At 39.1% G+C, this 25,000-nt stretch overlaps 2 protein-coding genes across 6 annotated transcripts in view; one reads left to right on the top strand and one right to left on the bottom strand.

Moving 5' to 3' along the window:
• trpc4apa (transient receptor potential cation channel, subfamily C, member 4 associated protein a) overlaps positions 1–17,714 on the top strand; it is a 47,968-nt gene extending 30,254 nt beyond the window's left edge. The window contains exons 16-19 of one of the 2 annotated variants that reach the window (XM_061874863.1): positions 3,742–3,854; positions 3,924–4,130; positions 5,428–5,492; positions 16,215–17,714. In XM_061874863.1, coding sequence (XP_061730847.1) covers positions 3,742–3,854; positions 3,924–4,130; positions 5,428–5,492; positions 16,215–16,296 — 467 coding nt within the window. In that variant the 3' untranslated portion in view covers positions 16,297–17,714. The remainder of the gene's footprint in view (positions 1–3,741; positions 3,855–3,923; positions 4,131–5,427; positions 5,493–16,214) is intronic. The other variant, XM_061874864.1, reaches the window with a different exon arrangement.
• The window catches only part of myh7ba (myosin, heavy chain 7B, cardiac muscle, beta a), a 32,835-nt gene continuing 24,748 nt past the window's right edge, over positions 16,914–25,000 (bottom strand). For 2 of the 4 annotated variants that reach the window (XM_061874860.1, XM_061874862.1), the window contains 9 exons: positions 24,585–24,700; positions 24,328–24,520; positions 24,052–24,255; positions 20,646–20,771; positions 20,409–20,579; positions 20,236–20,340; positions 19,984–20,079; positions 17,931–18,065; positions 16,914–17,837 (listed from right to left, as the gene is read on the bottom strand). In XM_061874860.1, coding sequence (XP_061730844.1) covers positions 17,826–17,837; positions 17,931–18,065; positions 19,984–20,079; positions 20,236–20,340; positions 20,409–20,579; positions 20,646–20,771; positions 24,052–24,255; positions 24,328–24,520; positions 24,585–24,700 — 1,158 coding nt within the window. In that variant the 3' untranslated portion in view covers positions 16,914–17,825. Of the gene's footprint in view, positions 17,838–17,930; positions 18,066–19,983; positions 20,341–20,408; positions 20,580–20,645; positions 20,772–24,051; positions 24,256–24,327; positions 24,521–24,584; positions 24,701–25,000 lie in introns of all 4 variants that reach the window. The other 2 variants (XM_061874859.1, XM_061874861.1) reach the window with 1 other exon arrangement.

Genomic DNA, 25,000 nt, shown 5'->3' with positions numbered 1-25,000 from the left:
AATTTTTTTTCCATAAAATCAACTTTCGTTCTGTTTTTTTACATATACAGTAAAACACTAAAACATTAACAAAAAAACATTAAAACATGATTTTAAGGTACAAAAAAACCTGGCAGCTCTGATTGAATTTGACCACTAAAAACAGTGTTACTGTTCTTCCATTCCATTTATTCATTTTTATTATATGCTGTTAAAAAAAAAAAACACTGCTTTTACTATGAAATTCTGGTAGCTGAGCTGCCAGTTTTTAAAGTAAAATTGTAGTAATTTTTCTTTTCTGCGGCTTATGTAAAAAAATATATTGGTATTTTTTATATATATATATATATATATATATATATATATATATATATATATACATACACACATGTAATTCTTTTAACTCATTGTTAAAAGTGGCCCTCAATGAAAAAAGTTTTGACACCCCTGCTCTACTGTCTTCCTTATACACACTGCACCTTTTGCAAGAAAACTGTTCATTTTTCTGCTTTCTTTTGTGTCTCTAGTTATCATTACGTATATGTATTGTGCATTTGAACAACTGTATTGTTTATATTAGAGGTACATTATTGGTATTATTCATTATCTATGGTGCTAATTCTATTGTTATTTGTACTGCTCTATTTGTAGTGTAATAATGCTCATTGTCATTTCTGTATTATTTATTTCACTAACTGCTTCTTTGCTATTTCTTTTACCATCATATTTGTACATATCGTATTTGTTGATGTTGCTCTATTGTTGTTGTTGTTGTTGTTATTGTTTGCTGTTGTTGTTTTTGTCTCTGTCTTATCCCCCTCTTGTCCCCACAATTTCCCCCTCTGTCTTCCTTTTTTTCACTTTCTATCCCCTCCTGCTCCGGCCCGGCTGCACCAAATGATAATATAAATACATTTAATGAAGTCAAATACAAATATGGCAACAAGAGAAATGTCTCACACTTCTCTTTTGTAATGTAAATTTGTACAGCTGATATGGGCATCTACATCAACTATATGATTTGCCTGAGAAGGACAAAAACAAAAAAGAAACCAGTTCAATGGCAAGAATGAAAAAAAATGTCTTATGATGTTTGCTAATATTATATATATATATATATATATATATATATATATATATATACATATATATATATATATATATATATATATATATATATATATATATATATATATATATATATATATATATATATATATATATATATATATATATATATATATATATATATATATATAACAGAGAGGCTTCTGGTGTATTTAGTTAGTTTAACTATTTTGTTTTCCAATGTGAAAGAGCAGTGAATGAAGTCATTAACATATAATTCATTCTGGCCCTTTCATTTTTCTTTTTTTGTCAGTATTGGATGTGAAATGTCTTAAATTATGTTCATTATAGTCCTAAAAAAACTCTTAGATTTCACTTGTTGAAACTTTCGGAGACCCTGCATTATTCATGTTGAAATTGTTTATGTGGAGATTAGCTTTTCTATTTACAAACCCTGTTTAAGAACAAATTAAGTTCATAAATCGTACAAAAAAATACGACCAATAGCTGTCTCAGTGGCCTAGTGGTTAGAGTGTCCGCCCTGAGATCGGTAGGTTGTGAGTTCATAATATTTTATTAGAGCGTATCAAAACACGAATTGGTATGTCAGACTCAGCCCTGTCATGGTTTAACTCTTATCTTACTGATAGGATGCAGTGCGTCTCCCATAACCGTGTGACCTCGGACTATGTTAAGGTAACGTGTGGAGTTCCCCAGGGTTCGGTCCTTGGCCCTGTACTCTTCAGTATCTACATGCTGCCGCTAGGTGACATCATACGCAAATACGGTATTAGCTTTCACTGTTATGCTGATGACACCTAAATCTACATGCCCCTAAAGCTGACCAACACGCAGGACTGTAGTCAGTTGGAAGCGTGTCTTAATGAAATTAAACAATGGATGTCCGCTAACTTTTTGCAACTTAATGCCCAAAAAACGGAAATGCTGATTATCGGTCCTGCTAGACACCGACCTCTATTTAATAATACAACTTTAACATTTGACAACCAAATAATAAAACAAGGTGACTCTGTAAAAAATCTGGGTATTATCTTCGACCCAACTCTCTCCTTTGAGTCACACATTAAAAGCGTTACTAAAACGGCCTTCTTTCATCTCCGTAATATCGCTAAAATTCGCTCCATTTTGTCCACTAAAGACGCCGGGATCATTATCCATGCGTTTGTTACGTCTCGTCTCGATTACTGTAACGTATTATTTTCAGGTCTCCCCATGTCTAGCATTAAAAGATTACAGCTGGTAAAAAAAGGCGGCTGCTAGACTTTTGACAAGAACAAGAAAGTTTGATCATATTACGCCTGTACTGGCTCACCTGCACTGGCTTCCTGTGCACTTAAGATGTGACTTTAAGGTTTTACTACTTACGTATAAAATACTACACGGTCTAGCTCAAGCCTATCTTGCCGATTGTATTGTACCGTATGTCCCGGCAAGAAATCTGCGTTCAAAAGACTCCGGCTTATTAGTGATTCCTAGAGCCCAAAAAAAGTCTGCGGGCTATAGAGCGTTTTCTGTTCGGGCTCCAGTACTCTGGAATGCCCTCCCGGTAACAGTTGGAGATGCTACCTCAGTAGAAGCATTTAAGTCTCACCTTAAAACTCATCTGTATACTCTAGCCTTTAAATAGACCTCCTTTTTAGACCAGTTGATCTGCCGCTTCTTTTCTTTCTCCTATGTCCCCCCCTCCCTTGTGGAGGGGGTCCGGTCCGATGACCATGGATGAAGTACTGGCTGTCCAGAGTCGAGACCCAGGATGGACGCTCGTCGGGACCCAGGATGGACCGCTCGCCTGTATCGGTTGGGGACATCTCTACGCTGCTGATCCGCTTGAGATGGTTTCCTGTGGACGGGACTCTCGCTGCTGTCTTGGATCCGCTTGAACTGAACTCTCGCGGCTGTGTTGGAGCCACTATGGATTGAACTTTCACCCGCTCGACATCCATTGCTTTCGGTCCCCTAGAGAGGGGGGGTTGCCCACATCTGAGGTCCTCTCCAAGGTTTCTCATAGTCAGCATTGTCACTGGCGTCCCACTGGATGTGAATTCTCTCTGCCCACTGGGTGTGAGTTTTCCTTGCCCTTTTGTGGGTTCTTCCGAGGATGTTGTAGTCGTAATGATTTGTGCAGTCCTTTGAGACATTTGTGATTTGGGGCTATATAAATAAACATTGATTGATTGAAACCCCGGCCGAGTCATACCAAAGACTATAAAAATGGGACCCATTACCTCCCTGCTTGGCACACAGCATCAAGGGTTGGAATTGGGTGTTAAATCACCAAAAATGATCCCCGGGCGCGGCACCGCTGCTGCCCACTGCTCCTCTCACCTCCCAGGTGGTGAACAAGGGGATGGGTCGAATGCAGAGGACAAATTTCACCACACCTAGTGTGTGTGTGTCTGACAATCATTGGTACTTTAACTTTAACTTAACTAACTTAACATCAAATGCTGCTAGAAGTTTTGGAGGGGGAGCAGAGAGCTGGCCTGGCTGCCAGAGTCCCTCTATTGCTTTAGCATAGTTCAGCCTAATAGCTAAGAATGCAAAAAACATGAGACATCTTGATGTGCTTTGTGTCACTGTTTATATAATTTCACATAAGAAAACCTGACATACTTCAATCAAATATCGGTGCTGTTATGTTTTTGCCTTAACTTTGGCGGCTGTGCTTCTTAGTGGTGGAGGTCCTGTCCGAGTGCTGTCTGCTCTCCTACATGGCCAAAGTAGAGAACAGACTTTCCTTCCTTTTCCGCCTGGTCAACATCATCAACGTGCAGACGCTCACACAGGTTTGCTCTGCAAGCACGGCCCATCTGCTTCCAGTGTCCCAAATAACTCCTCCTCTCTCCGCCCCTCAGGAGAACGTGAGCTGTTTGAACACCAGTTTGGTCATCCTCATGCTGGCCCGTAGAAAGGCCAAACTTCCCTTCTACCTTAGCGCCTTGCGGGAGAAGGAGCACGCCGAGAAATACCCCGGCTGTCTGCTCAACAATTTCCGCAACCTCCTGCGCTTCTGGCAGTGTCACTACCTCAACAAGGACAAAGACAGCACCTGTCTGGAGAATGTGAGTAGACTAGACATAGACTTATGCTCAGACTTCCTTTTTATTGTCATTCAAATTTGAACTTTACAGTACAAATAAGAACAAAATTTCGTTGCATTAGCTTTTGGTAGTGCAGGATAAAAAAAGAAGCAATAAGGTGCAGATATAAATAAATAGATTACTGTACAGATAAATACATTGCACTTTTTCACATGCGTCCATGTTTATGGATGTATGTTATATTGTCTTTTTTATTCCAGGGTGTTAATCTATTTTGGGGGTAGTTGAGGGGATAATTTAATTATGATACGTTCAAGAGTCTTACGGCCTGAGGGAAGAAGCTGTTACAGAACCTGGATGTTCTGCTACGGAGGGTGTGGAACCTCTTCCTAAAGTCCAGCAGTAACAACAGTCCTTGGTGGGGGTGGGAGGAGTCTTTGCAGATTTTCTGAGCCCTGGTCAGGCAGCGGCTTTCTGCGATCTCCTGGATAGGAGGAAGAGGAGTCCTGATAATCTTTTCCGCCATCCTGTACTGTACTACTCTCTCAAACAAACTCCCTACCTTTACCATATGGATTGTAGACGGGGTTATAATAAGTCAGGGTTGTCCAAACTACGGCCCGCCGACGTCTTCAGTTCGACCCGCGAGACGTCACAAGTTTTTAATAAGGAGTCAAGCTTGCGGACTGCTTCAAGCCTAAGGAAGAACTGCCCATTTTGGAATATTGCCTACCGTTTACAATCATTATGAAAGACATGACGACGGATGTATTTTTTTTGAAAGGCCTACTGAAAGCCACTACTACCGACCACGCAGTCTGATAGTTTATATATCAATGATGAAATATTAACATTGCAACACATGCCAATACGGCCTTTTTGGTTTACTAAATTGCAATTTTAAATTTCCCGGGAATTTCTTGTTGAAAACAACGCGGAATGATGACGCGTACGCGTGACGTCACGGACTGTTCGGAAATATTAGCGCTACGCACACACACAGCTTAAAGTCGTCTGCTTTAACCGCATAATTACACAGTATTTTGGACATCTGTGTTGCTGAATCTTTTGCAATTTGTTCAATTAATAATGGAGAAGTCAAAGTAGAAAGATGGAGTTGGGAAGCATTAACCTTTAGCCACACAAACACACGGTGATTCCTTGTTTGAAATTCCCGGAGGTGAAGCTTTACTATGGATCAGAGCGGTCAAGCAAACATGGATCCCGACCAAATGTCAACCAGCAGTTTTCGGTCAGAAAATTGTGGTAAAAAGTCACCATTTACCGGAGATCAGCTGAGCTTGTGCCGTCCGTACAGCTGCCGTCGACTTCCATCAGAGACTGGCGTCAAGACACCCGTGGACACACCCCTCCGACTATCAGGTACTATTAAACTCGCTAAAACACTAGCAACACAATAAAAAGATAAGGGATTTCCCAGAATTATCCCAGTAAATGTGTCTAAAAACATCTGAATCCGTCCCCATGCAATCGCCTTTTTTTATTTTTATTTTTTTATTTTTTTTCTAGTCCGTCACTATCAATATCCTCAAACACGAATCTTTCATCCTCGCTCAAATTAATGGGGAAATTGTCGTTTTCTCGATCTGAATAGCTCTTTTTGTTGGAGACTCCCATTATAAACAATGTGAGGATGTGAGGAGCCCTCAACGGGTGATGTCATCGTCTGCGACTTCCGGTAAAGGGAGGTCTTTTCTGTTAGCGACCAAAAGTTGCGAACTTTATTGTCAATGTTCTCTACTAAAACCTTTTAGCAAAAATATGACAATATCGCGAAATGATCAAGTATGACACATAGAATGGACCTGCTATCCCCTTTTAAATAATAAAATCTCATTTCAGTAGGCCTTTAATGCACAATGTGTGTGAATATTGTTTGTCTATCCATCACCTGCGATGAGCTGGCGACTTGTCCAATGTGTACCCCGCCTACCGCCCGAATGCAACTGAGGGGCTCCAGTGACCAATCCCTCCACCCCCCGCGACTCCGAAAGGGACAAGCGGTAGAAAGTGGATGGATGGATGGCATTCTATCTTGTAAATAAACATAAATAATAGTCTGCTTACAGCGGAGCCAACGGGAGGTCCTCTATTCCGCCCATAAAATCCAATAAATAACGATTCAAAAACCGCCAACAATACTCCATGTACATTTCATGACTTGCATGTTAACCAGGTGTTAGTGATATTGTTATTATAAGCGCTAACGCAGACTAATTATTAATAACGGTGTGACATCTCTCCAGCCGTCATCGTGTGGGTTGCAGGGACCATCGATGCAAGACGCATTGTAGCAGGTTTGACACTCGTTTATTCTTTCAACAAACAGTGTTGACTCCCAGTCGGTCGCGCCAATTTCTAGCACCCTTTTCCTGCTCGTCTCGGCGCGCCTTTCGGTGGCCGGTGGCTGCGTCTTCCGCGGGGCTCATCTCTCCTCTGGTTGCTCTCGTCGTCTTTGTCGTCGTCTGTTGCAGTTCCTCCTCCGTCTTCTGCCACGATTGCTCCTCCTTCTCCCATTTTAATCTGCAGGAGCAGATGCAGAGATTGAGAGCAGGTGTGTGGTTTACGCACCTGACTCAGATGGCTGCAGCGTTGCTCCAAGCGTGCCTCGCCTCTCCGCTCCGCTGCATGCTCCGCCTCCTGGCCGCCATCTTGGGTAGGACCGCTGTTTGTCCTACCCTGCTGTCGGCTCGTCGGCTCCGTCTCTCCACAAACGCCGTCCGTATATTTACATCGAGTGTTTTTTGTTTTCTCGCTTCCTTGCTTTTGGAAGTTTATCGTAGATCATAAATCATGCATCTTACTTGGACAAAAGAAGTCTGAGTAGGTATTCCGACAAGTTGGTTCACTTTGCCAGCCATTTAGGACCCGAAAATGGCGTGAAAGACACAAAAAGACACCCCCCACCCCGTTCCGTCGTGAGGATTATGAGACATTTTTAATCTAAATTACAATATATCAACATCCTAGCAGTCTGCATCCTAATGACAGCAGACATTGTATAGTACGTGAGGTTTTATGTTTGTTGGCTCTCATGAAGTCTGCAGTGAGTAATAATCAACTAATGGACAAAAAAGTAAACGTCGTGAAGCGCTTTTTTTTCCTGCTTAAAATGTTTAAAATACGTAACTGAGTGTTATTATAAATGTGCCCGTTATTACATTACATTCATACTTACATCATGTACATAAAGCCTCAATAGAACTGTCTGTTTTTTTAAGGACTTTACAGGCGCAATTGTGCGGTTTTCATAGATTCCATTATAAGTAAACGTTTGTTCGCATTTATTTAATAATTAGAATGCAAAAACCTTTTGTCGTCTTGTCTCTCATAATGATTGTCAACAATAGGCCAAATTCCACAAAGAGTGCAGTTCTCCTTTAAGTTTAGGTATCTGTCAGTCTATTTGAGTAAATCAGGGCAATGACCATGAATTGGACTTTAATGATTAGCAGTGGTGGTCATCTTGCCATAAAAAGTAATTTGTTGCAGTTACCAACTACGTCTCCCAATAAGTGTGTACATATATATATATATATATATGTATATGTTTGCTTGGACCCCCCTCTTGTAGGTGATTATTACACATGATTATTATCACAGTTCATTTTAGATGTTTGTTAAACAACAGTTGTTGAACGCTCACCAGCTGCAACGTAAACACCCCTTTAAAAAAAGTGCGTAGCAGCTGAAAGACAGACAACTGTTTGCTTGCAGGGGGAAGTCAAGGTTATTTTTTTAAAAATATCAATCACATGAACATTTGACCTAACTGTATACCTGACTTTTAATGAGTCGTATGTTGCAGGAGGTCAGACTGGGACCAAAGTGTAGGACAAGTGCAGCACAAATGACGAGTGTGGTTGTAAGGCACAGTGTGCTGAGGACATGGAAGTATTCACATTACAGTAGAATATCTAAAACAGGAAGTCGATAAAGGCTGCTTATAAAATATTAGAAATATTCATATTTGAACTTAGTATCAATCCTTTATGCATCACTTTATGTGGCCATTTTAATTCTATATAAAGAATTAGTTTTGTGGTGTTGTAGAAGATATGTTGGACCCTCTTAAAAATTGTTCATTTCTTCTTTGTAATTACTATCCTTATTTCTATACCACAAATATTTGTACTACTATTATTATTTGTGTTACAATTCTTTAGTACTATTATAATTCCATTGATTTACTTTTACTCTTTTTATTTAGCACTACTCTAATTCTAATTTGTCTTTCCTAATACTAATGTTTTTTTTCTCAGTCCTACTCATATTCATTGTTTACTTCTAATATTTTCTTTAATACAACTATAATTCTAAATACTCTTTACTACTAATATTATTATTTACTACCACTATAATTCTAATTTGTCTTTACTAATAGATTAATATTTGTGTTACAATTCTTCAGTACTATTATAATTCCATTGATTTACTTTTACTCGTTTTGTTTAGCACTGCTATAATTCTAATTGGTCTTTACTAATAATACTAATGTTTTTTTTTCAGTCCTACTCATGTTCTATTGTTTGCTTCTAATATTTTCTTTAATACAACTATAATTCGAATTAGTCTTTACTACTAATATTATTATTTACTACGACTATAATTCTAATTCTAATTATTCTTTATTACTAATATTATTATTTACTACGACTATAATTCTAATTTGTCTTTACTAATAATACTAATGTTTTTTTTCAGCCCTACTCATGTTCTATTGTTTACTTCAAATATTTTCTTTTATACAACTATAACTGTAATTAGTCTTATCTACTAATATTATTATTTACTACGGCTATAATTCTAATTAGTCTTTACTACTAATATTATTATTTACTACGACTATAATTTTAGTTAGTCTTTACTACTAATATTATTATTTACTACGACTATAATTCTAATTAGTCTTTACTACTAATATTATTATTTACTACGTCTATAATTCTAATTAGTCTTTACTACTAATATTATTATTTACTACAACTATAGGAATAAGCGGTAGAAAATGGATGGATGGATGGATGGATGGACGGACTATAATTCTAATTGGTCTATACCAGGGGTGCCCATTACGTCGATCGCGATCGACTGGTCAATCTCGGAGGGTGTGTCAGTCGATCTCAAGCCAGGCATTAAAAAATATACATAAAAATGAGCAATCATCAATCATACCAAGACTTCACTTTCGTCAGTTGTTTGACATTCTCGGCACCCGAGGATCTTGTGAGATGACGCTGGCTGCTGCAAGCTCATATTTAAGAAAAAAATCACTAACAGGGCGGACGCAGAGGAACACATTTTATTTCTAGAGACTCCGTACCTACTGTCAAAACTCTAAAGACCGACTGCACAGTTCCTGTCTTCACCATAAAAGACCTGTTTCATCCTGCCTGTGCTAACAAAATAAGAGTCCCAGAAAGCTGGCGTGCACAAGCTAGCAAGCTACGGAGTTTGATGCCAATGTATTTCTCCCCCGCCCTCAGCGACCGCTTTCTCACTTGCTTGCCCACCCGCACACTCACTGACGTCACTCACCTGCTGCCAGACATTAAAGGGCCACACACATATGCTACTCTCATAACAAAGTGTTTAAAAACGAGTATGCAAGTTGGACAAATGAGATGCCAAATCCAACCACTTTCATGTGGTATTGGACAGAAAGGAGGACTTTTTTTCTCCTCCATTTGAAAATGCGGACGTTATCAGCACCACTGTCTAATTCCAATCAATGCAAGTCATCAGAATCAAATACACCAACTTATATTCTTGTCTTCATGAAAGAAAGGAATCTATGTGTGTTAAACATGCTTGTATTATCATTAAACACCATTAACTTGTTAACAAAAATGTCTCTTTCATAAATAAATAAATATAAATTATAAATAGGAATGAGGTAGATCTCCTCGACTTGGTCAATTGAAAAGTAGCTCGCCTGCAGAAAAAGTGTGAGCGCCCCTGGTCTATACTAATAATAGCAATGTTATTATTTAGACGGGGGACGGCGTGGCGAAGTTGGTAGAGTGGCTGTGCCAGCAATCTGAGGGTTACTGTTTCAATCCCCACCTTCTACCATCCTAGTCACGTCCGTTGTGTCCTTAGGCAAGACACTTCACCCTTGCTCCTGATGGGTCCTGGTTAGCGCCATCAGTGTGTGAATGTGTGTGTGAATGGGTGAATGTGGAAATAGTGTCAAAGCGCTTTAGACTCCTTAAAAAGGGGTAGAAAAGCGCTATACAAGTACAACCCATTTACTAATATTCTAATTATTTATTTCTAATTTTTTCTTTAGTACAACTATAATTAGGGTCCGCCCTGCCAGCAAAGGACTCCATGTCCTTTGCTAAGGCAAGGACCCTATTGAATCTGTAGCGTTTTATTATTATTGTTTATTCCGCAGCGATACTCGCCGAAGCGCTGTATTTGACCCACTGACCATGCTTCAAAACACACCAAATTTGACACACGCGTCGGTGAGGAAATTCTTCACAACATATTAGGGAGCCAAACCAGAAAAATCAAAATTGCGCTCTAGCGCCCCCTAGGAAAAAAAAAAAAAGAATTGCTTGTAACTTCCGGTAGGAATGTCGTAGAGACATGAAACAAAATCCTCTATGTAGAACTGACCTAGACCTAAATTCCCCATCAGAAACTCCTATACCTAAAATCAACAGAAATTTTGCAAAACCCTTTCAAAGCAAAATTTTTGCTAAAAATGCTATTTTTGCCTCTTTGAGCTGTAATTTGACCCCCTTAAAATGCTTCAAAACTCACCAAACTTGGCAGACACATCAGGACTGGCAGAAATTGTGATCTAATGAAAAAAAATAATTCTAAAACTCAAAATTGCGCTCTACAAAATTTTTGGAATGAAACATAGAAAAAACTGCTTCTAGGAAGAAAACACAGACAAAACTGCTTGTAACTTCCGGTAGGAATGTCGGAAAGACATGAAACAAAAACTTCTATGTAGGTCTTACTTAGACCTACATTTTAATAATTGACAGCTAGCAGAAAAAATCAACAGGAAGTTGGCAATTACCCCTTCAAAATAAAAGTTTTGTGAAAAAACGTCACCTTTCTTCAAAAGTTATCTCCTCTGAGCGCGTTTGTCGTTTCGGCTTCAAACTCGCTCAGGAGAGAGTTTGGACCCTTCTGAATAGTTTCCTAAAAAATGTCAGTTTTGCCTCTTTGAGCTGTAATTTGACCCCCTTAAAATGCTTCAAAACTCACCAAACTTGGCACACACATCAGGACTGGCAACAATTGCGAGCTGATAAAAAAACCAAACCCCAAAACTCAAAATTGTGCTCTAGCGCCCCCTAGGAATACAACACAGACAAACTGCTTCTAGGAAGAAAACAAAGACAAAACTGCTTGTAACTTCCGGTAGGAATGTCGTAGAGACATGAAACAAAAACCACTATGTAGGTCTGACTTAGACCTACATTTAAATAATTGACATGCTTTGGCAAAAATCAACAGGAAGCTTGATATTTTCACTTCAATACAACAACTGCATTACTTTCACAATGCATTAAATAGTGGGACGAAGGCGTCTTAAGCCCTGGGGCTCGGGGACAGCAACCCAAGGCGCGCTCGCACCTTCGCACCCTAATTTGACCCCCTTAACATGCTTCAAAACTCACCAAAATTGACACACACATCGGTATGGAGCGGCAGACCAACTTATTAAGCAACCAAACCCCAAAAATTAAAATTGCGCGCTAACGCCCCCTAGGAAGAGACAAAAAACAGACTGCTTGTAACTTCCGTTAGGAATGTCGTAGAGACATGAAACAAAAACCTCTGTGTAGGTCTGACTAAGACCTACATTTCCAATAAAAAATGTCTATACCCAAAATCAACAGAAATTTTGCAAAAACTCATTCAAAGCAACATTTTTGAAAAAAACGCTATTTTTGCCTCTTTGAGCGGTAATTTGACCCCCTTAAAATGCTTCAAAACTCCCCAAACTTGGCACACACATCAGGACTGGCAGAAATTGCGATCTAGTGAAAAAAACAAACCTTAAAACTCAAAATTGCGCTCTATTGCAATTTTTGAATAAAACACAGAAAAAACTGCTCCTAGGAAGAGGAAACAGATAAAACTGCTTGTAACTTCTGGTAGGAATGTCGGACAGACATGAAACAAAAACCTCAATGTAGGTCTCACCTAGACCTACATTTTGATAGGTGGCATCTTTCAGTTAAAATCAACAGGAAGTTGGCAATTACCCCTTCAAAATAAAGGTTTTGTAAAAAGCCGTCACATTTTTCCAGACAAAACTGCTTGTAACTTCTGTTAGGAATGTCGTAGAGTGATGAAATAAAAACTTCTATGTAGGTCTGACTAAGATCGGGACTCGGGACACGGCGGCGGCGGTGGCGGCCAACGGCGGACCCGACCAACGCTGCTTGCAGCTTTAATTCTAATTGGTCTTTACTACTAATATTATTATTATTTAGTACAACTATAATTCTATTAAGTCTTTACTACTAATATTATTATTATTATTATTATTATACTACTATAATTTAGATGATATGTTACTATTCCTCTTATTATTTGTAAATAGTACTTGTATAGAGTGGGTACAGAGAGTATTCAGATCTCTTTACATTTTTCACTCTTTGTTTCATTGCAGCCATTTGCTAAAATCAAAAAGTTCATTCAATTTCTCACTTCCCCTCCAACCTGATGGATGTAGACAGATGCTTCAAAGAGGAAATAGGTGAAACTGCCCTAGAAGAAGTGTGCCAAACTTGTGGCATAGTATTGAAAAAGACTTGAGGCTGTAATTGCTGCCAACATTACGTCAACAAAGTACTGAGCAAAGGCTGTGCTTGTGATTTTTAATTTTTGATCATTGATACCCATCCACCCATCCATTTTTTACCGCTTGTCCCTTTCGGGCTCGCGGGGGGTGCCGGAGTCTATCTCAGCTGCATTTGGGCGGAAGGCGGAGTACACCCTGGACAAGTCGCCACATTTGCAAAAAATTCAAATGTTGTCGGTTTTTTTTGTGTCAAGATGGCAGACTGAGAAATAAAATTAACTTTTTGGATTTTGGCAAATGGCTGCAATGAAAAAAAGTGAAACATTTAAAGGTGTCTTGAGTACCCACTGTGACTCAAATTGTTCTTGAGTTCTATTAGTTTTCTTTAGAACTGCCAGAATTATTTTGCTTTTAATGTAATTTTTCTGTAGTGCTACTATAATTATAATTATTCATTACTAATAATATCATCATTCTTTAATACTATCATTAAATTATTATTGTTATTACTTTTCTTTAAAACTACCTTATTTCTAATTATTTTTTACTATTAACATATTCTTTACTAGTACTATAATTCAAATATTTTATACTTCTATTATTTTTCTTTTGTACCACTGACACTCAAATTATTTTTTGACTCCTATTTTTCGTAGTACTACTTGCACTTATTGTTTACTACTATTATTAATTACTATTCTTTAGTATTACTATAATTTTAATGATTGCTTACTATTATTTAGTACAACTGTAACTAATTATTCTTTATTTCTTAGATTATTAATGTTCATAAGTACTAACTTTAATTATTCTTTACTTCTCATATTTTTCTTTTTAGTACTACTACTATTAGGGCGGCGAATCTTTGGGTGTCCCACGATTCGATTCAATATCGATTCTTGGGGTCACGATTCCATAATATATTGCTTTTTTTTTTTTCCCGATTCGATTCGATTCTCGATTCAAAAACGATATTTTTCCAATTCAAAACGATTCTGTATTCATTCAATACATAGGATTTCAGCAGGATCTACCCCAGTCTGCTGACATGCAGTAGTAGATGTTTTTTTTTTTTAAAAAAAGCTTTTATAATTGTAAAGGACAATGTTTTATCAACTGATTGCAATAATGTAAATTTGTTTTAACTATTAAACAAACCAAAAATATGACTTATTTTATCTTTGTGAAAACATTGGACACAGTGTGTTGTCAAGCTTATGAGATGCGATGCAAGTGTAAGCCACTGTGACACTATTGTTCTTTTTTATTTTTATTTTTTATAAATGTCTAATGATAATGTAGATGAGGGATTTTCAATCACTGCTATGCTGAAATTATAACTAATATTGATACTGTTGTTGATAATATTCATTTTTGTTTCACTACTTTTGGTTTGTTCTGTGTGGTGTTTGTGTCTCCTCTCAATTGCTCTGTTTATTGCAGTTCTGAGTGTTGCTGGGTCAGGTTTGGTTTTGGAATTGGTTTGCATTGTTATGGTATTGCTGTGTAGTGGTTTGTTGGATTGATAAAAAATATATATCTTTAAAGGCCTACTGAAACCCACTACTACCGACCACGCAGTCTGATAGTTTATATATCAATGATGAAATATTAACATTGCAACACATGCCAATACGGCCTTTTTAGTTTACTAAATTACAATTTTAAATTTCCCGGGAGTTTTGTCTTGAAAACTTTGTGTAATGATGACGTGTACGCAAGACGTCACGGGTTTTAAGGAAATATGAGCGCTGCACACACACACACAGCTAAAAGTCGTCTGCTTTAACCGCATAATTACACAGTATTTTGGAGATCTGTGTTGCTGAATCTTTTGCAATTTGTTCAATTAATATTGGAGAAGTCACAGTAGAAAGATGGAGTTGGGAAGCTTTAGCCTTTAGCCACACAAACACACGGTGATTCCTTGTTTAAAATTCCTGGAGGTGAAACTTTACTATGGATCAGAGCGCGGTCAAGCAAACATGAATCACGACGGAATGTCAACCAGCAGGTTTCGGTGAGAAAATTGTGGTTAAAAAGTCGCTTCTTACCGGAGAAAAGCTGAGCTTGTGCCGTCCATGAAGCTGCCGTCGACTTCCCTGAGACATAAGCGTCAAGACACCCGTGGAGACACCCTTCTGACTATCAGGTACTATTAAACTCACTAAAACACTAGCAACACAATAGAAAGATAAGGGATTTCCCAGAATTATCCTAGTAAATGTGTCTAAAAACATCGGAATCCGTCGCAATGCAATCGGGTTGTATCTTTTAAACTTATTTTTTGTAATAATTTTTTTTTTCTAGTCCGTCGCTATCAATATCCTCAAACACGAATCTTTCATCCTCGCTCAAATTAATGGGGAAATTGTCGTTTTCTCGGTCCGGATAGCACTTTTTGTTGGAGGCTCCCATTTAAAACAATGTGAGGATGTGAGGAGCCATCAACATGTGACGTCATCGTCTGCGACTTCCGGTAGAGGCAGGGCTTTTCTCTTAGCACCGAAAGTTGCGAATTTTATCGTGGATGTTCTCTACTAAATCCTTTCAGCAAAAATATGGCAATATCGCAGAATGATCAAGTATGACACATAGAATGGACCTGTTATCCCCCTTTAAATAAGAAAATCTAATTTCAGTAGGCCTTTGAAAAAAAATTTGATTTTTTGAAAATGAGAATCGATTCTGAATCGCACAACGGATTCGATTATTACTATTATTAATATTAACGTACAGAATCTTGTGAGCGTGTGTCACCTGGTGATATGTCATGGTTATCTTTTACATGGAACATGTTGCAAAAAGACTGGAAATTAACTCAACTTATTTCATTGAACACTTTTAAGTCCAGTTTGAGATGAAATGTTTTAAATTGTCACTATATTTTTTCATGTGTATGTATGTTTATGCTCATGTAAATTTATCTTTTGCTTCCTCTTGGCCAGGACTCCCTTGAAAAACAGTATTTTTTAATCTTAATGGGACTTTCCTGGTTAAATAAAAAGATAAAAGGAGTGTAATGGATTATGGATATGGCAAATGATGGCGATATTTAACCCAGCCCTTTGCATCATTCAGGGTGCAGGGGGAAAACTAGTAAGCTGCACATAGCAGGTGCTGTTTGAGCCGTGTCCACTTTGGTGTTTGAATGAATGTGATATTTGTTTTGCTCTAGATTAAAATGTGGGCCAATAAAAAACAACTACCTAGACTGGATTGTGATTCCGGTGGTGGTGTTGTTGATGAAGTGTTTGTTGTCATGAGAAAGAGAAAGTGAAAATGCATATTCCTCTCCTCAGAGCTCCTGCATCCCCTTCAGCTACTGGAAGGAGACGGTGTCGGTGCTTCTTGGCTCTGACAGGACTTCTCTGTGTGCGATAGTCAGCTACATCGACGAGCCCTTTATGGATCTGGACAGAGACCTGCTGGAAGATTGACCAGCGGCGGGCGGACCGTGTGCGACGGCGAGCGCGGGGGCCTGTGACACCGCTGCGGACTCCAATGAGCTGAGCCATGGCGGCACCTCGGAGCTCACATGTCTGCCGTACGCTTCTTCTCATAGAGGCCGGCCTCCATTTTGTCTCTTAAGTGGTCTGCAAAGGACGCACAGCCCTCACTAACGTGACAACGTACGGACCTTCTGGGAATGACGCCTGCATTGGTTGTTTACTTTAGTTGGAATCAGAATAGAGCTTTTTTTATATTAATCTTTACAAAATTCTATAGTGGGGGAAAAAGTTCTATTCAGCAAAATCAACCCGCTTTGAACACGGCCTCTGACGTCTGCTCCTTCAGCACCAAGGAAATAGACTCTTCTCAGCGATCCTCAGTTCCTGTTTCTCCAACTAATAATCGGTGCTTTCTGGCTCAGAACAATTGTTTGCTTGTTATGTGCACACGTCCACACCTCATCTAACATCCTTCATTCTGGGAACTTTTTCATCCATCTGTTGAAAACCGGCTTTTAGCTTTAGAATAAAACATTGCACACACATGAATTTGTTTTTATTGTTTATTAAACATTTGTTGATTCAACCATCATAATTGTAACAGTTTGTATACTTTTGGGAAGAGAATAAACTATGCAGGCACTCGAAGCTTTTAGTTGAGACATTTGTTCCAGCGACAATCTTGTCAGCGCGTCGGCTCTTTTTGGTGATTGGGGTTGCAAGGGGAAGTGGCATTAAGACGCCGAGTGTGCAGCTGTTGATGGACGCTGCGGACTTGTGATGAAGTGAATGAGCTACCTCACTGCACCGTTTAGAAAAGGACAGTTGTGTCACCCGACATGTCCCACTTGGCTGAATGTATGACATTTCTACACGCCTTGTGCACACCCTTTACACGCCCAAACATTTTCTTTGCATCTGCTGTCACTTAGCATGTCTTAAACGTGATGGTGCTTGTGTGCTTTGTAGTGACTTTCATTCAAGTATCGCGGACGTGTCCTCAATGACAGCCGCAAGATGTCGTACGCTGGATGGATGTTGGCCTGTATGTGCTTGAAGTTTCCAAGACGCCTTAGCTTGAAGAAGTGATGGGGGAGGAAGCTCTAGACTTTAATCATGCATAGTGAGAATGTTGCATTTGCCACTAATTGATGTAATATTCAGCACAATGGAGGACATTTGCACATATTCCAATTGGTCCTACTCACATGCAGGGAGACTTCTTTCTCACTGAAACAACACTCACAGTCGTTTAGTCGTACAAACTGAATAACTTCTGTAACCAACCTATCCGATATTGGTGTTGAGCTTCATTTTCCTTTGTCCAATAAAGTCCATTCATTAGAGTCATTGTGGGATTCTTCTATAAGTTCACACACACACACACACACACACACACACACACACACACACACGCGCACACGCCAAAGTTCCAAGCCAGCTGTTGGTGACGTCTCGCCATCACTCAGGGAGCTGGAAGATAGAAGTTGGGGTATAAAACACATGAAATTTAGTCAAAATGACATTGGTTTAGTTCGATGTGATGAAGGAATAAACCCCGCCCACCTTGCTGCCTTGGTCTCGTGTGCGGACGCGCAGCTTGTTGACTTGAGATTCGGCCATGTCAGCTCGCTCTGCTGCGTCGTCCAGCTCATGTTGGAGCTTCCTGTACTTGGCCAGGTTGGTGTTGGCCTGCTCCTCCTGGCCACGCAAACAAACAGGACTTTTATTTTGGCGTTCGAGCAGAGCACAACACTCGTCCATGCAAACTGGCACAAATGAAGAAAGGGGATTCAAACTACCACTGCTGACTCGGGGAATTTATTTAAATGAGAACCATTGATTGATTGATTGATTGATACTTTTATTAGTAGATTGCACAGTACAGTACATATTCCGTACAATTGACCACTAAATGGTAACACCCCAATAAGTTTTTCAACTTGTTTAAGTCGGGGTCCACGTTAATCAATTCATGGTAAATTATAAAATTATAGTGTGGCGGCCAACCGGCTGAAGGATGGCTAAAACACATTCTCTTTCTTTAGAAAAGCACAACAAAAGACTTCTTTTGACTACATGGAACTTGTAAATGTGATAATTAATTTTAAGAAACGTAAAATAACACCTTCTCGAATGCCTTCTTTGATTTGGCATCGACATTTGCAATGAAGAGAGATTAGTTCCAGCTGCAATAACACCCCTTCTCTGTAAGTACTAGTTTACTAGCATCAAAGAAGGCCAATAAGCTAAATTGTAACATATACATTTCCATTATATACATACATATATTTATACATACACACACTCATACATATGTACAAATACATACATACCGTATTTCCTTGAATTGCCGCAGGACATATAGTATGCGCCTGCCTTGAATTACTGCCAGGTCTAACTCGCTTCCCAAAATAATTAGTGCATGCTTAGTATTACCGCCGGGTCAAACTCGTAACACTTCCCCTATCATCATTTTCAAAATGGAGGAAGCTGATTTCAATACCGGTAATTTGAAATCGCATTAAGGGAAGAAGATTAAGAGCTATTCAGTAGGATTTAAGGTCCAAGCTTACATCACACTCAAATTCTGACTGCATGCCTTTGGTAAGTGCCGGAGTGAAAAGAGGTTTGAAAATAACTAGCGCATGCTTACTTTTACCACATGCCTTTGGTAAGCGCAGGAGTGAGAAGAGTTTTTAAATTAATTAGCGCTCTGGCGGCAATTCAAGGAAATAAGGTATATATGTATATAAAATCCCACCCCAAAAACTATATAGTATGAAATATACCACTACTAAATTCAATCAATGTTTATTTATATAGCCCTAAATGACAAATGTCTCAAAGGACTGCACAAACCACTACTACTACGACATCCTTGGAAGAACCCACATAAGTTATAAGGTTTGCATTTTATTATCAGTTTTATTTATCATTGTTTTTGTGCATTTGATATTTTATAGAAAAGAGGGAACACTATGAAAAAGGATTTGACAGAAAAGAGAAAAAGTTTACATATTCGAGATGTTTGAATAACATATCACACTAGCAGTTTGAAATATAGTTAGCATGTCTTTGAAGTAAATGACATCAAAGAAGCCATTGTACTAAAAACTGTAGACATCCGGTTGAAGTAGCTGTGTGTGTGTGTGTGTGTGTGTGTGTGTGTGTGTGTGTGTGTGTGTGTGTGTGTGTATGTACGCATGAATGTCCATAGGGAGGACACAAATATATGTAGATATGCAAAACATCAGAATAAAAGCAATGCCGCTTTTTTAAATGCACGCATGAAATAATATACATTTATTTTTTTCAATTTGCTTAACCTACACAAAAAAGGTTATTTAATACCACATTATGACAAATAAACAAATATTTATAGTGCTGTGCTGTCCTTTCCATTGTTTTTTTTTTTTTTTACTTCCTGTCTGACTGGCATAAGATTATAATTCTTTTCATTGGTTTATGGGACAGTTGCAAATGAACTCTGCCTAGCAACAAATGGAAGAAAAGTGTTTTAGCCACTCAGAAACAGCAGTAATTTTTTTTTTTTTTTTTTAAATAAAAACACTAAAGTGGACTAAATGAGTTTAAAAAAAACAAAAAACACACTCACCGCTTCCTCAGACTGTCTTTTGTAACTCTTGACTTTCATCTGCAGCTTGTCAATGAGATCCTGCAGGCGCACCAAACTCTTCTTGTCCTCCTCGGCCTTCACGCACACACACACACACACACGCACACACACAAACACACACACACACGCACACACGCACACACACACACACACACACACACACACACACGCACACACAAAAAACAGGTTGAAACAAATGGAAGTGTCGTATACGTGCCAACAAGTAAGTACCTGATAGGACAACTCTTTGACTCTTCTCTCGTATTTTCGTACGGTCTTCTGCTGCTCTTGGTTTCTCTTCTGCTCCGCGTCCAGTTCGTTCTCCAGTTCTTTCACCTAGGAGGAAAAGCCGGGTCAGCTCCTTGCACAAGTGCTCGTTCTGACCGAGCACGCAGAGTTCTCACCCTGGACTCCAACTTCTGGACTTGCTTTTTGCCTCCCTTCAGAGCGATCTGCTCGGCCTCGTCCAGACGCAGCTGCAGGTCCTTGATGGTCTGCTCCATGTTCTTTTTCATCCGCTCCAGATGGGCGCTGGTGTCTTGCTCCTTCTTCAGCTCCTCTGCCATCATGGCCGCCTGCAAGAACGCGCCATCGCGGGTTATCGGGGCAAAGCTCCTCCTCGTGCTGAGTGAGTGCCTTACATCAGTGATGGCCTTCTTGGCCTTCTCCTCTGCATTGCGACTCTCCTGCACCGCGTCGTCCACCTCGTTGGACAGCGCGGAGAGATCACCTTCCAGCTTCTTCTTCTGGTTGATCAGACTCGTGTTCTGGAGCACAAAAGTTGTTATTCATTTACAAATTATTGTTGTTTTTTTTGGTTGATTTTGAGCACTTTAACATTCATACAGTGCACAATCAAAATGAAGACAACATTTTCAAATAATACAAATACCGTATTTTTCGGATTATGAGTCGCAGTTTTTTTCATAGTTTGCTTGTACTCTGGAGCGACTTATGTGTGGAACTATTAACACATTACCGTAAAATATCAAATCACATATATATATATATACAGTGGGGCAAAAAAGTATTTAGTCAGCCACCGATTGTGCAAGTTCTCCCACTTAAAATGATGACAGAGGTCTGTAATTTTCATCATAGGTACACTTCAACTGTGAGAGACAGAATGTGAAATTTTTTTCCAGGAATTCACATTGTAGGAATTTTCAATAATTTATTTGTAAATTATGGTGGAAAATAAGTATTTGGTCAACCATTCAAAGCTCTCACTGATGAAGGAGGTTTTGGCTCAAAATCTCACGATACATGGCCCCATTCATTCTTTCCTTAACACGGATCAATCGTCCTGTCCCCTTAGCAGAAAAACAGCCCCAAAGCATGATGTTTCCACCCCCATGCTTCACAGTAGGTATGGTGTTCTTGGGATGCAACTCAGTATTCTTCTTCCTCCAAACACGACGAGTTGAGTTTATACCAAAAAGTTCTATTTTGGTTTCATCTGACCACATGACATTCTCCCAATCCTCTGCTGTATCATCCATGTATCCATTTTGGTATAAACTCAGTTTTTATAAGTTACCGCCACTGATGAAATGATCCATTTTAATAGCTACGGCAGTAGCATATAGCATATAGCAGTTAGCATTCCATCACCCACAATGCACTTCTGCCAAAACTCGACCCCGCCATATTCTTATTGGTTTGACGTGTGTGTGACGATTGCTGACATTTTCTTCGTCTCTTCCGCGAATGAGATAAGTAATATTATTTGATATTTGACGGTAATGTGTTAATAATTTCACACATAAGTCGCTCCGGAGTATATGTTGCACCCCTGGCCAAACTATGAAAAAAACTGTGATTTATGCGTCCGAAAAATACGGTATACTCTAGTGCGACTTATATATGTTTTTTTCTTCTTTATTATGCAGTTTCGGCCGGTGCGACTCATTCTCTGGTGCGACTTATAATCCGAAAAATACAGTATATAAATTATATACAAATTATATAAAAAATGACGACCTTCTAAATAACATCATGAAACATTATTATTAGGATTTAGTCACCTTTACAACCTTTTAATCCAATATAGTAATGCTGACTGACGCTGAGACAATCACTGGTCAGGATACTAAAAAGCGCACTCTGATGGGTTTTGGTCTCATTTAGTGGCTTATACCACTGAAGTAATGATGTCTTATATAATTTTATATTGGAGACGGCGTGGCTCAGGCAGTAGAGCTTGAGAGTTCCTAGTTCAATCCCAGCTTCTGCCATCCTAGTCACGTCCGTTGTGTCCTTGAGCAAGACACTTCACCCTTGCTCCTGATGGGTCATGGTTAGGGCCTTGCATGGCAGCTCCCGTCATCAGTGTGTGAATGTATGTGTGAATGTGGAAATAGCGCTTTTTTACCTTAAAAGGTAGAAAAGCGCTATACCAGTATAATTTACATATATAGTATATTGTATTATATATCATTTGGCCATTTTTTAGGCTTGAAATGCTTAATTTAGGGAAAAAACAGGTACAATATATCTTAAAATTATTATTTGTATTTACTTTCCCCCTTTAAAGTTCTCAATAAACAAATAATCCTTAAAAATATCAAATATCAGTGTCGATTTCTTCTTTTTAATGCTTTCTGATCAGACAATGTCACATGTTCAAATAAGTAAAATAACTCATGCTTTTGCAAGTTTGTACTGATTGAAAACTGTGACATCATTTCATCAAAATACTTTTAAAAGGTTGAAATAATAACAACACCGTTACCAGGACATGTTTGGTATTTTTGTTTAGGGCTGTGGGAAATGAAAAAATACATCCATCCATCCGCTTTCTACCGCTTGCCCCTCTCAGGGGCACTCGGGCAGGGTTAACACAGATCGACAGAAAACCTTCACACTCATTTTCACACACTAGAGACAGAGGAAAATCTGTGCACATGTCTATTAAAATCATGGCATTAAAACAAAAAAAAAAAGACAACTTCAATTTTTTTTTTTTTTTTGTCTTACTTTAGCCAAAAATAGAACAAACGCATTCTGAAAATATTACAATAAAAATATAGAAAAAAATACCGGCAGTGGTAAAGTTTAGATCTATAAAGGAGAGAAGAAAGCGAATGAATGTTTTTAACTGAAGGAATTTACATGTGCATAAAAATGTGTTTTCTTTCGTGTTATTATATATATATATATGTGTATATATATATATACACATATATCACTGAAGTAATGATGTCTTATATAATTTTATATTGGATATATATATATATATATATATATATAATTTTTTTGAAGCTTAGAATTGGGTGTTAAATCACCAAAAATGATTCCCAGGTGTGGCACCGCTGCTGCCCACTGCTCCCCTCACCTCACAAGGGGATGGGTCAAATGCAGAGGACAAATTTCACCACACCTAGTGTGTGTGTGTGACAATCATTAGTAGTATAACTTTAACTTAACTTAATGAATTAAGTAACGTTTATGACAACCATTTTCCAAAACACAATATAGAATGTGATAACGGGATAATGCATACATTTAGCATTTGTTTTCAAAACGGTTACAAAAAAGTGGGACCCCAAAAATGTACTGTGTGGGACCCCATTTTTACGACTTGAAGGGGTCCCTGGGACCCCATTTTAAAAAGTATTGGTGCGTGCAAAAACAGCAGCAGGTGGCTGCGGCCTGCGGGCCGGTTCTCATACTAATCATATATCATCCCGGGGGCCATAGATAATTCACTCACGAGCCGGATCTGACCCACGGGCCTCGACTTTGACACATAGGATTTAGTGTATAAATAAGAAGGTTTTTATACTCTTTGAATAATGAAGGACTTTCATGTCCTGTTTGACTGTATTGTATTGTCGAATAACTGCCAGTGTAAAGAATTGGACATTGAAACAAAACATAACCCTTCTTAGGAAAAAATAATGTATGATGGAGGAACAAAACAAACATTATCGCCAAAAATTGACTAAAAGAACAAAAATGTCAAACGTTGGAATATTTTTTACATTATTCATTGGTATATTTGGGATATAAACAAACAAATGCATGTGTAGTATTCCTCGTTACCTGTGAGTGCAGCAGGTTGACCCTCTCGGTAGCTTCAAGCAGCTCGTGTTCCGCCAGCTTGCGAGCGCGGTCGTTCTGCTCCAGAAGAGCCCTGAGCTCCTCCACCTCAGCGGCCAGCAGGTTGTTGCGACGCTCGGTCAAGGCCACCTGCTCCTGTAGCTCCTCCTTCTTGTGGGTGGTGTCGTCCAGCTCCAGTTGAATGTCCTAGATGTGCGAAATACATTTTTGTTCCGGGGTCAGAAAGTGATGAGAGACGCAAGTCAGTCGGCGACTCACCTTGATCTGAAGCTGCAGGTTCCTCAAGAGTTTCTGAGACTCCGCGGCCTGCCTGTTGGCGTGGTTCAGCTGCACCTCCATCTCATTCAGGTCTCCCTCCATCTTCTTCCTCAGCCGCACCGCCTCATTGCGAGACTTGGCCTCGGCATCCAAGGTGGTCTGCAAGGTGTCCAGAGCTCTCTGGTGGTTCCGGCTGAGGCGTAAGGTAGAAAAAAGTACAGTGACTCGTTGAGGGCATCGCAGGTTGTAAAACTCACCGAAGGGTCTCGAATTCTTCATCCTTCTCTGCCAACTTCCTATCAATGTCAGACTTGATCTGGTTGAGCTCCAGTTGGATGCGCAGAGTTTTGCTTTCTTCATGCTCCAGCGTGCCCTAAGACACAATAATAAATTAATGTAGGTTTTTTACTTAATTTTATATTGGCTATGTTGCCTTCAGGGCTGCTGGGAGATTTCCAACCTCAAAGTGGTTGAGTGGAAACTAAAGTTGTATTTCATGAAATGTTTACATTCAGAACCACATTGTTGTTCAATACGTATTTCAAAGGTCTTCAATGTGACACAAGTGTAGGTTTTACAATTGTGTTAATACACTTTTGTTACCAAACCAACACTTTTTTTCACGATCATTGATACATTTTTTCTGTGCAATTTTGCGGTCCTTGAACGCACC

The sequence above is a fragment of the Nerophis ophidion genome, linkage group LG16, assembly GCF_033978795.1.
Source record: "Nerophis ophidion isolate RoL-2023_Sa linkage group LG16, RoL_Noph_v1.0, whole genome shotgun sequence".
In the NCBI taxonomy this organism is placed as follows: Eukaryota; Metazoa; Chordata; class Actinopteri; order Syngnathiformes; family Syngnathidae; genus Nerophis; species Nerophis ophidion.
The sequence above is the reverse complement of the archived record's forward strand: the minus strand, read 5'-3'. Positions and strand labels throughout refer to the sequence as shown.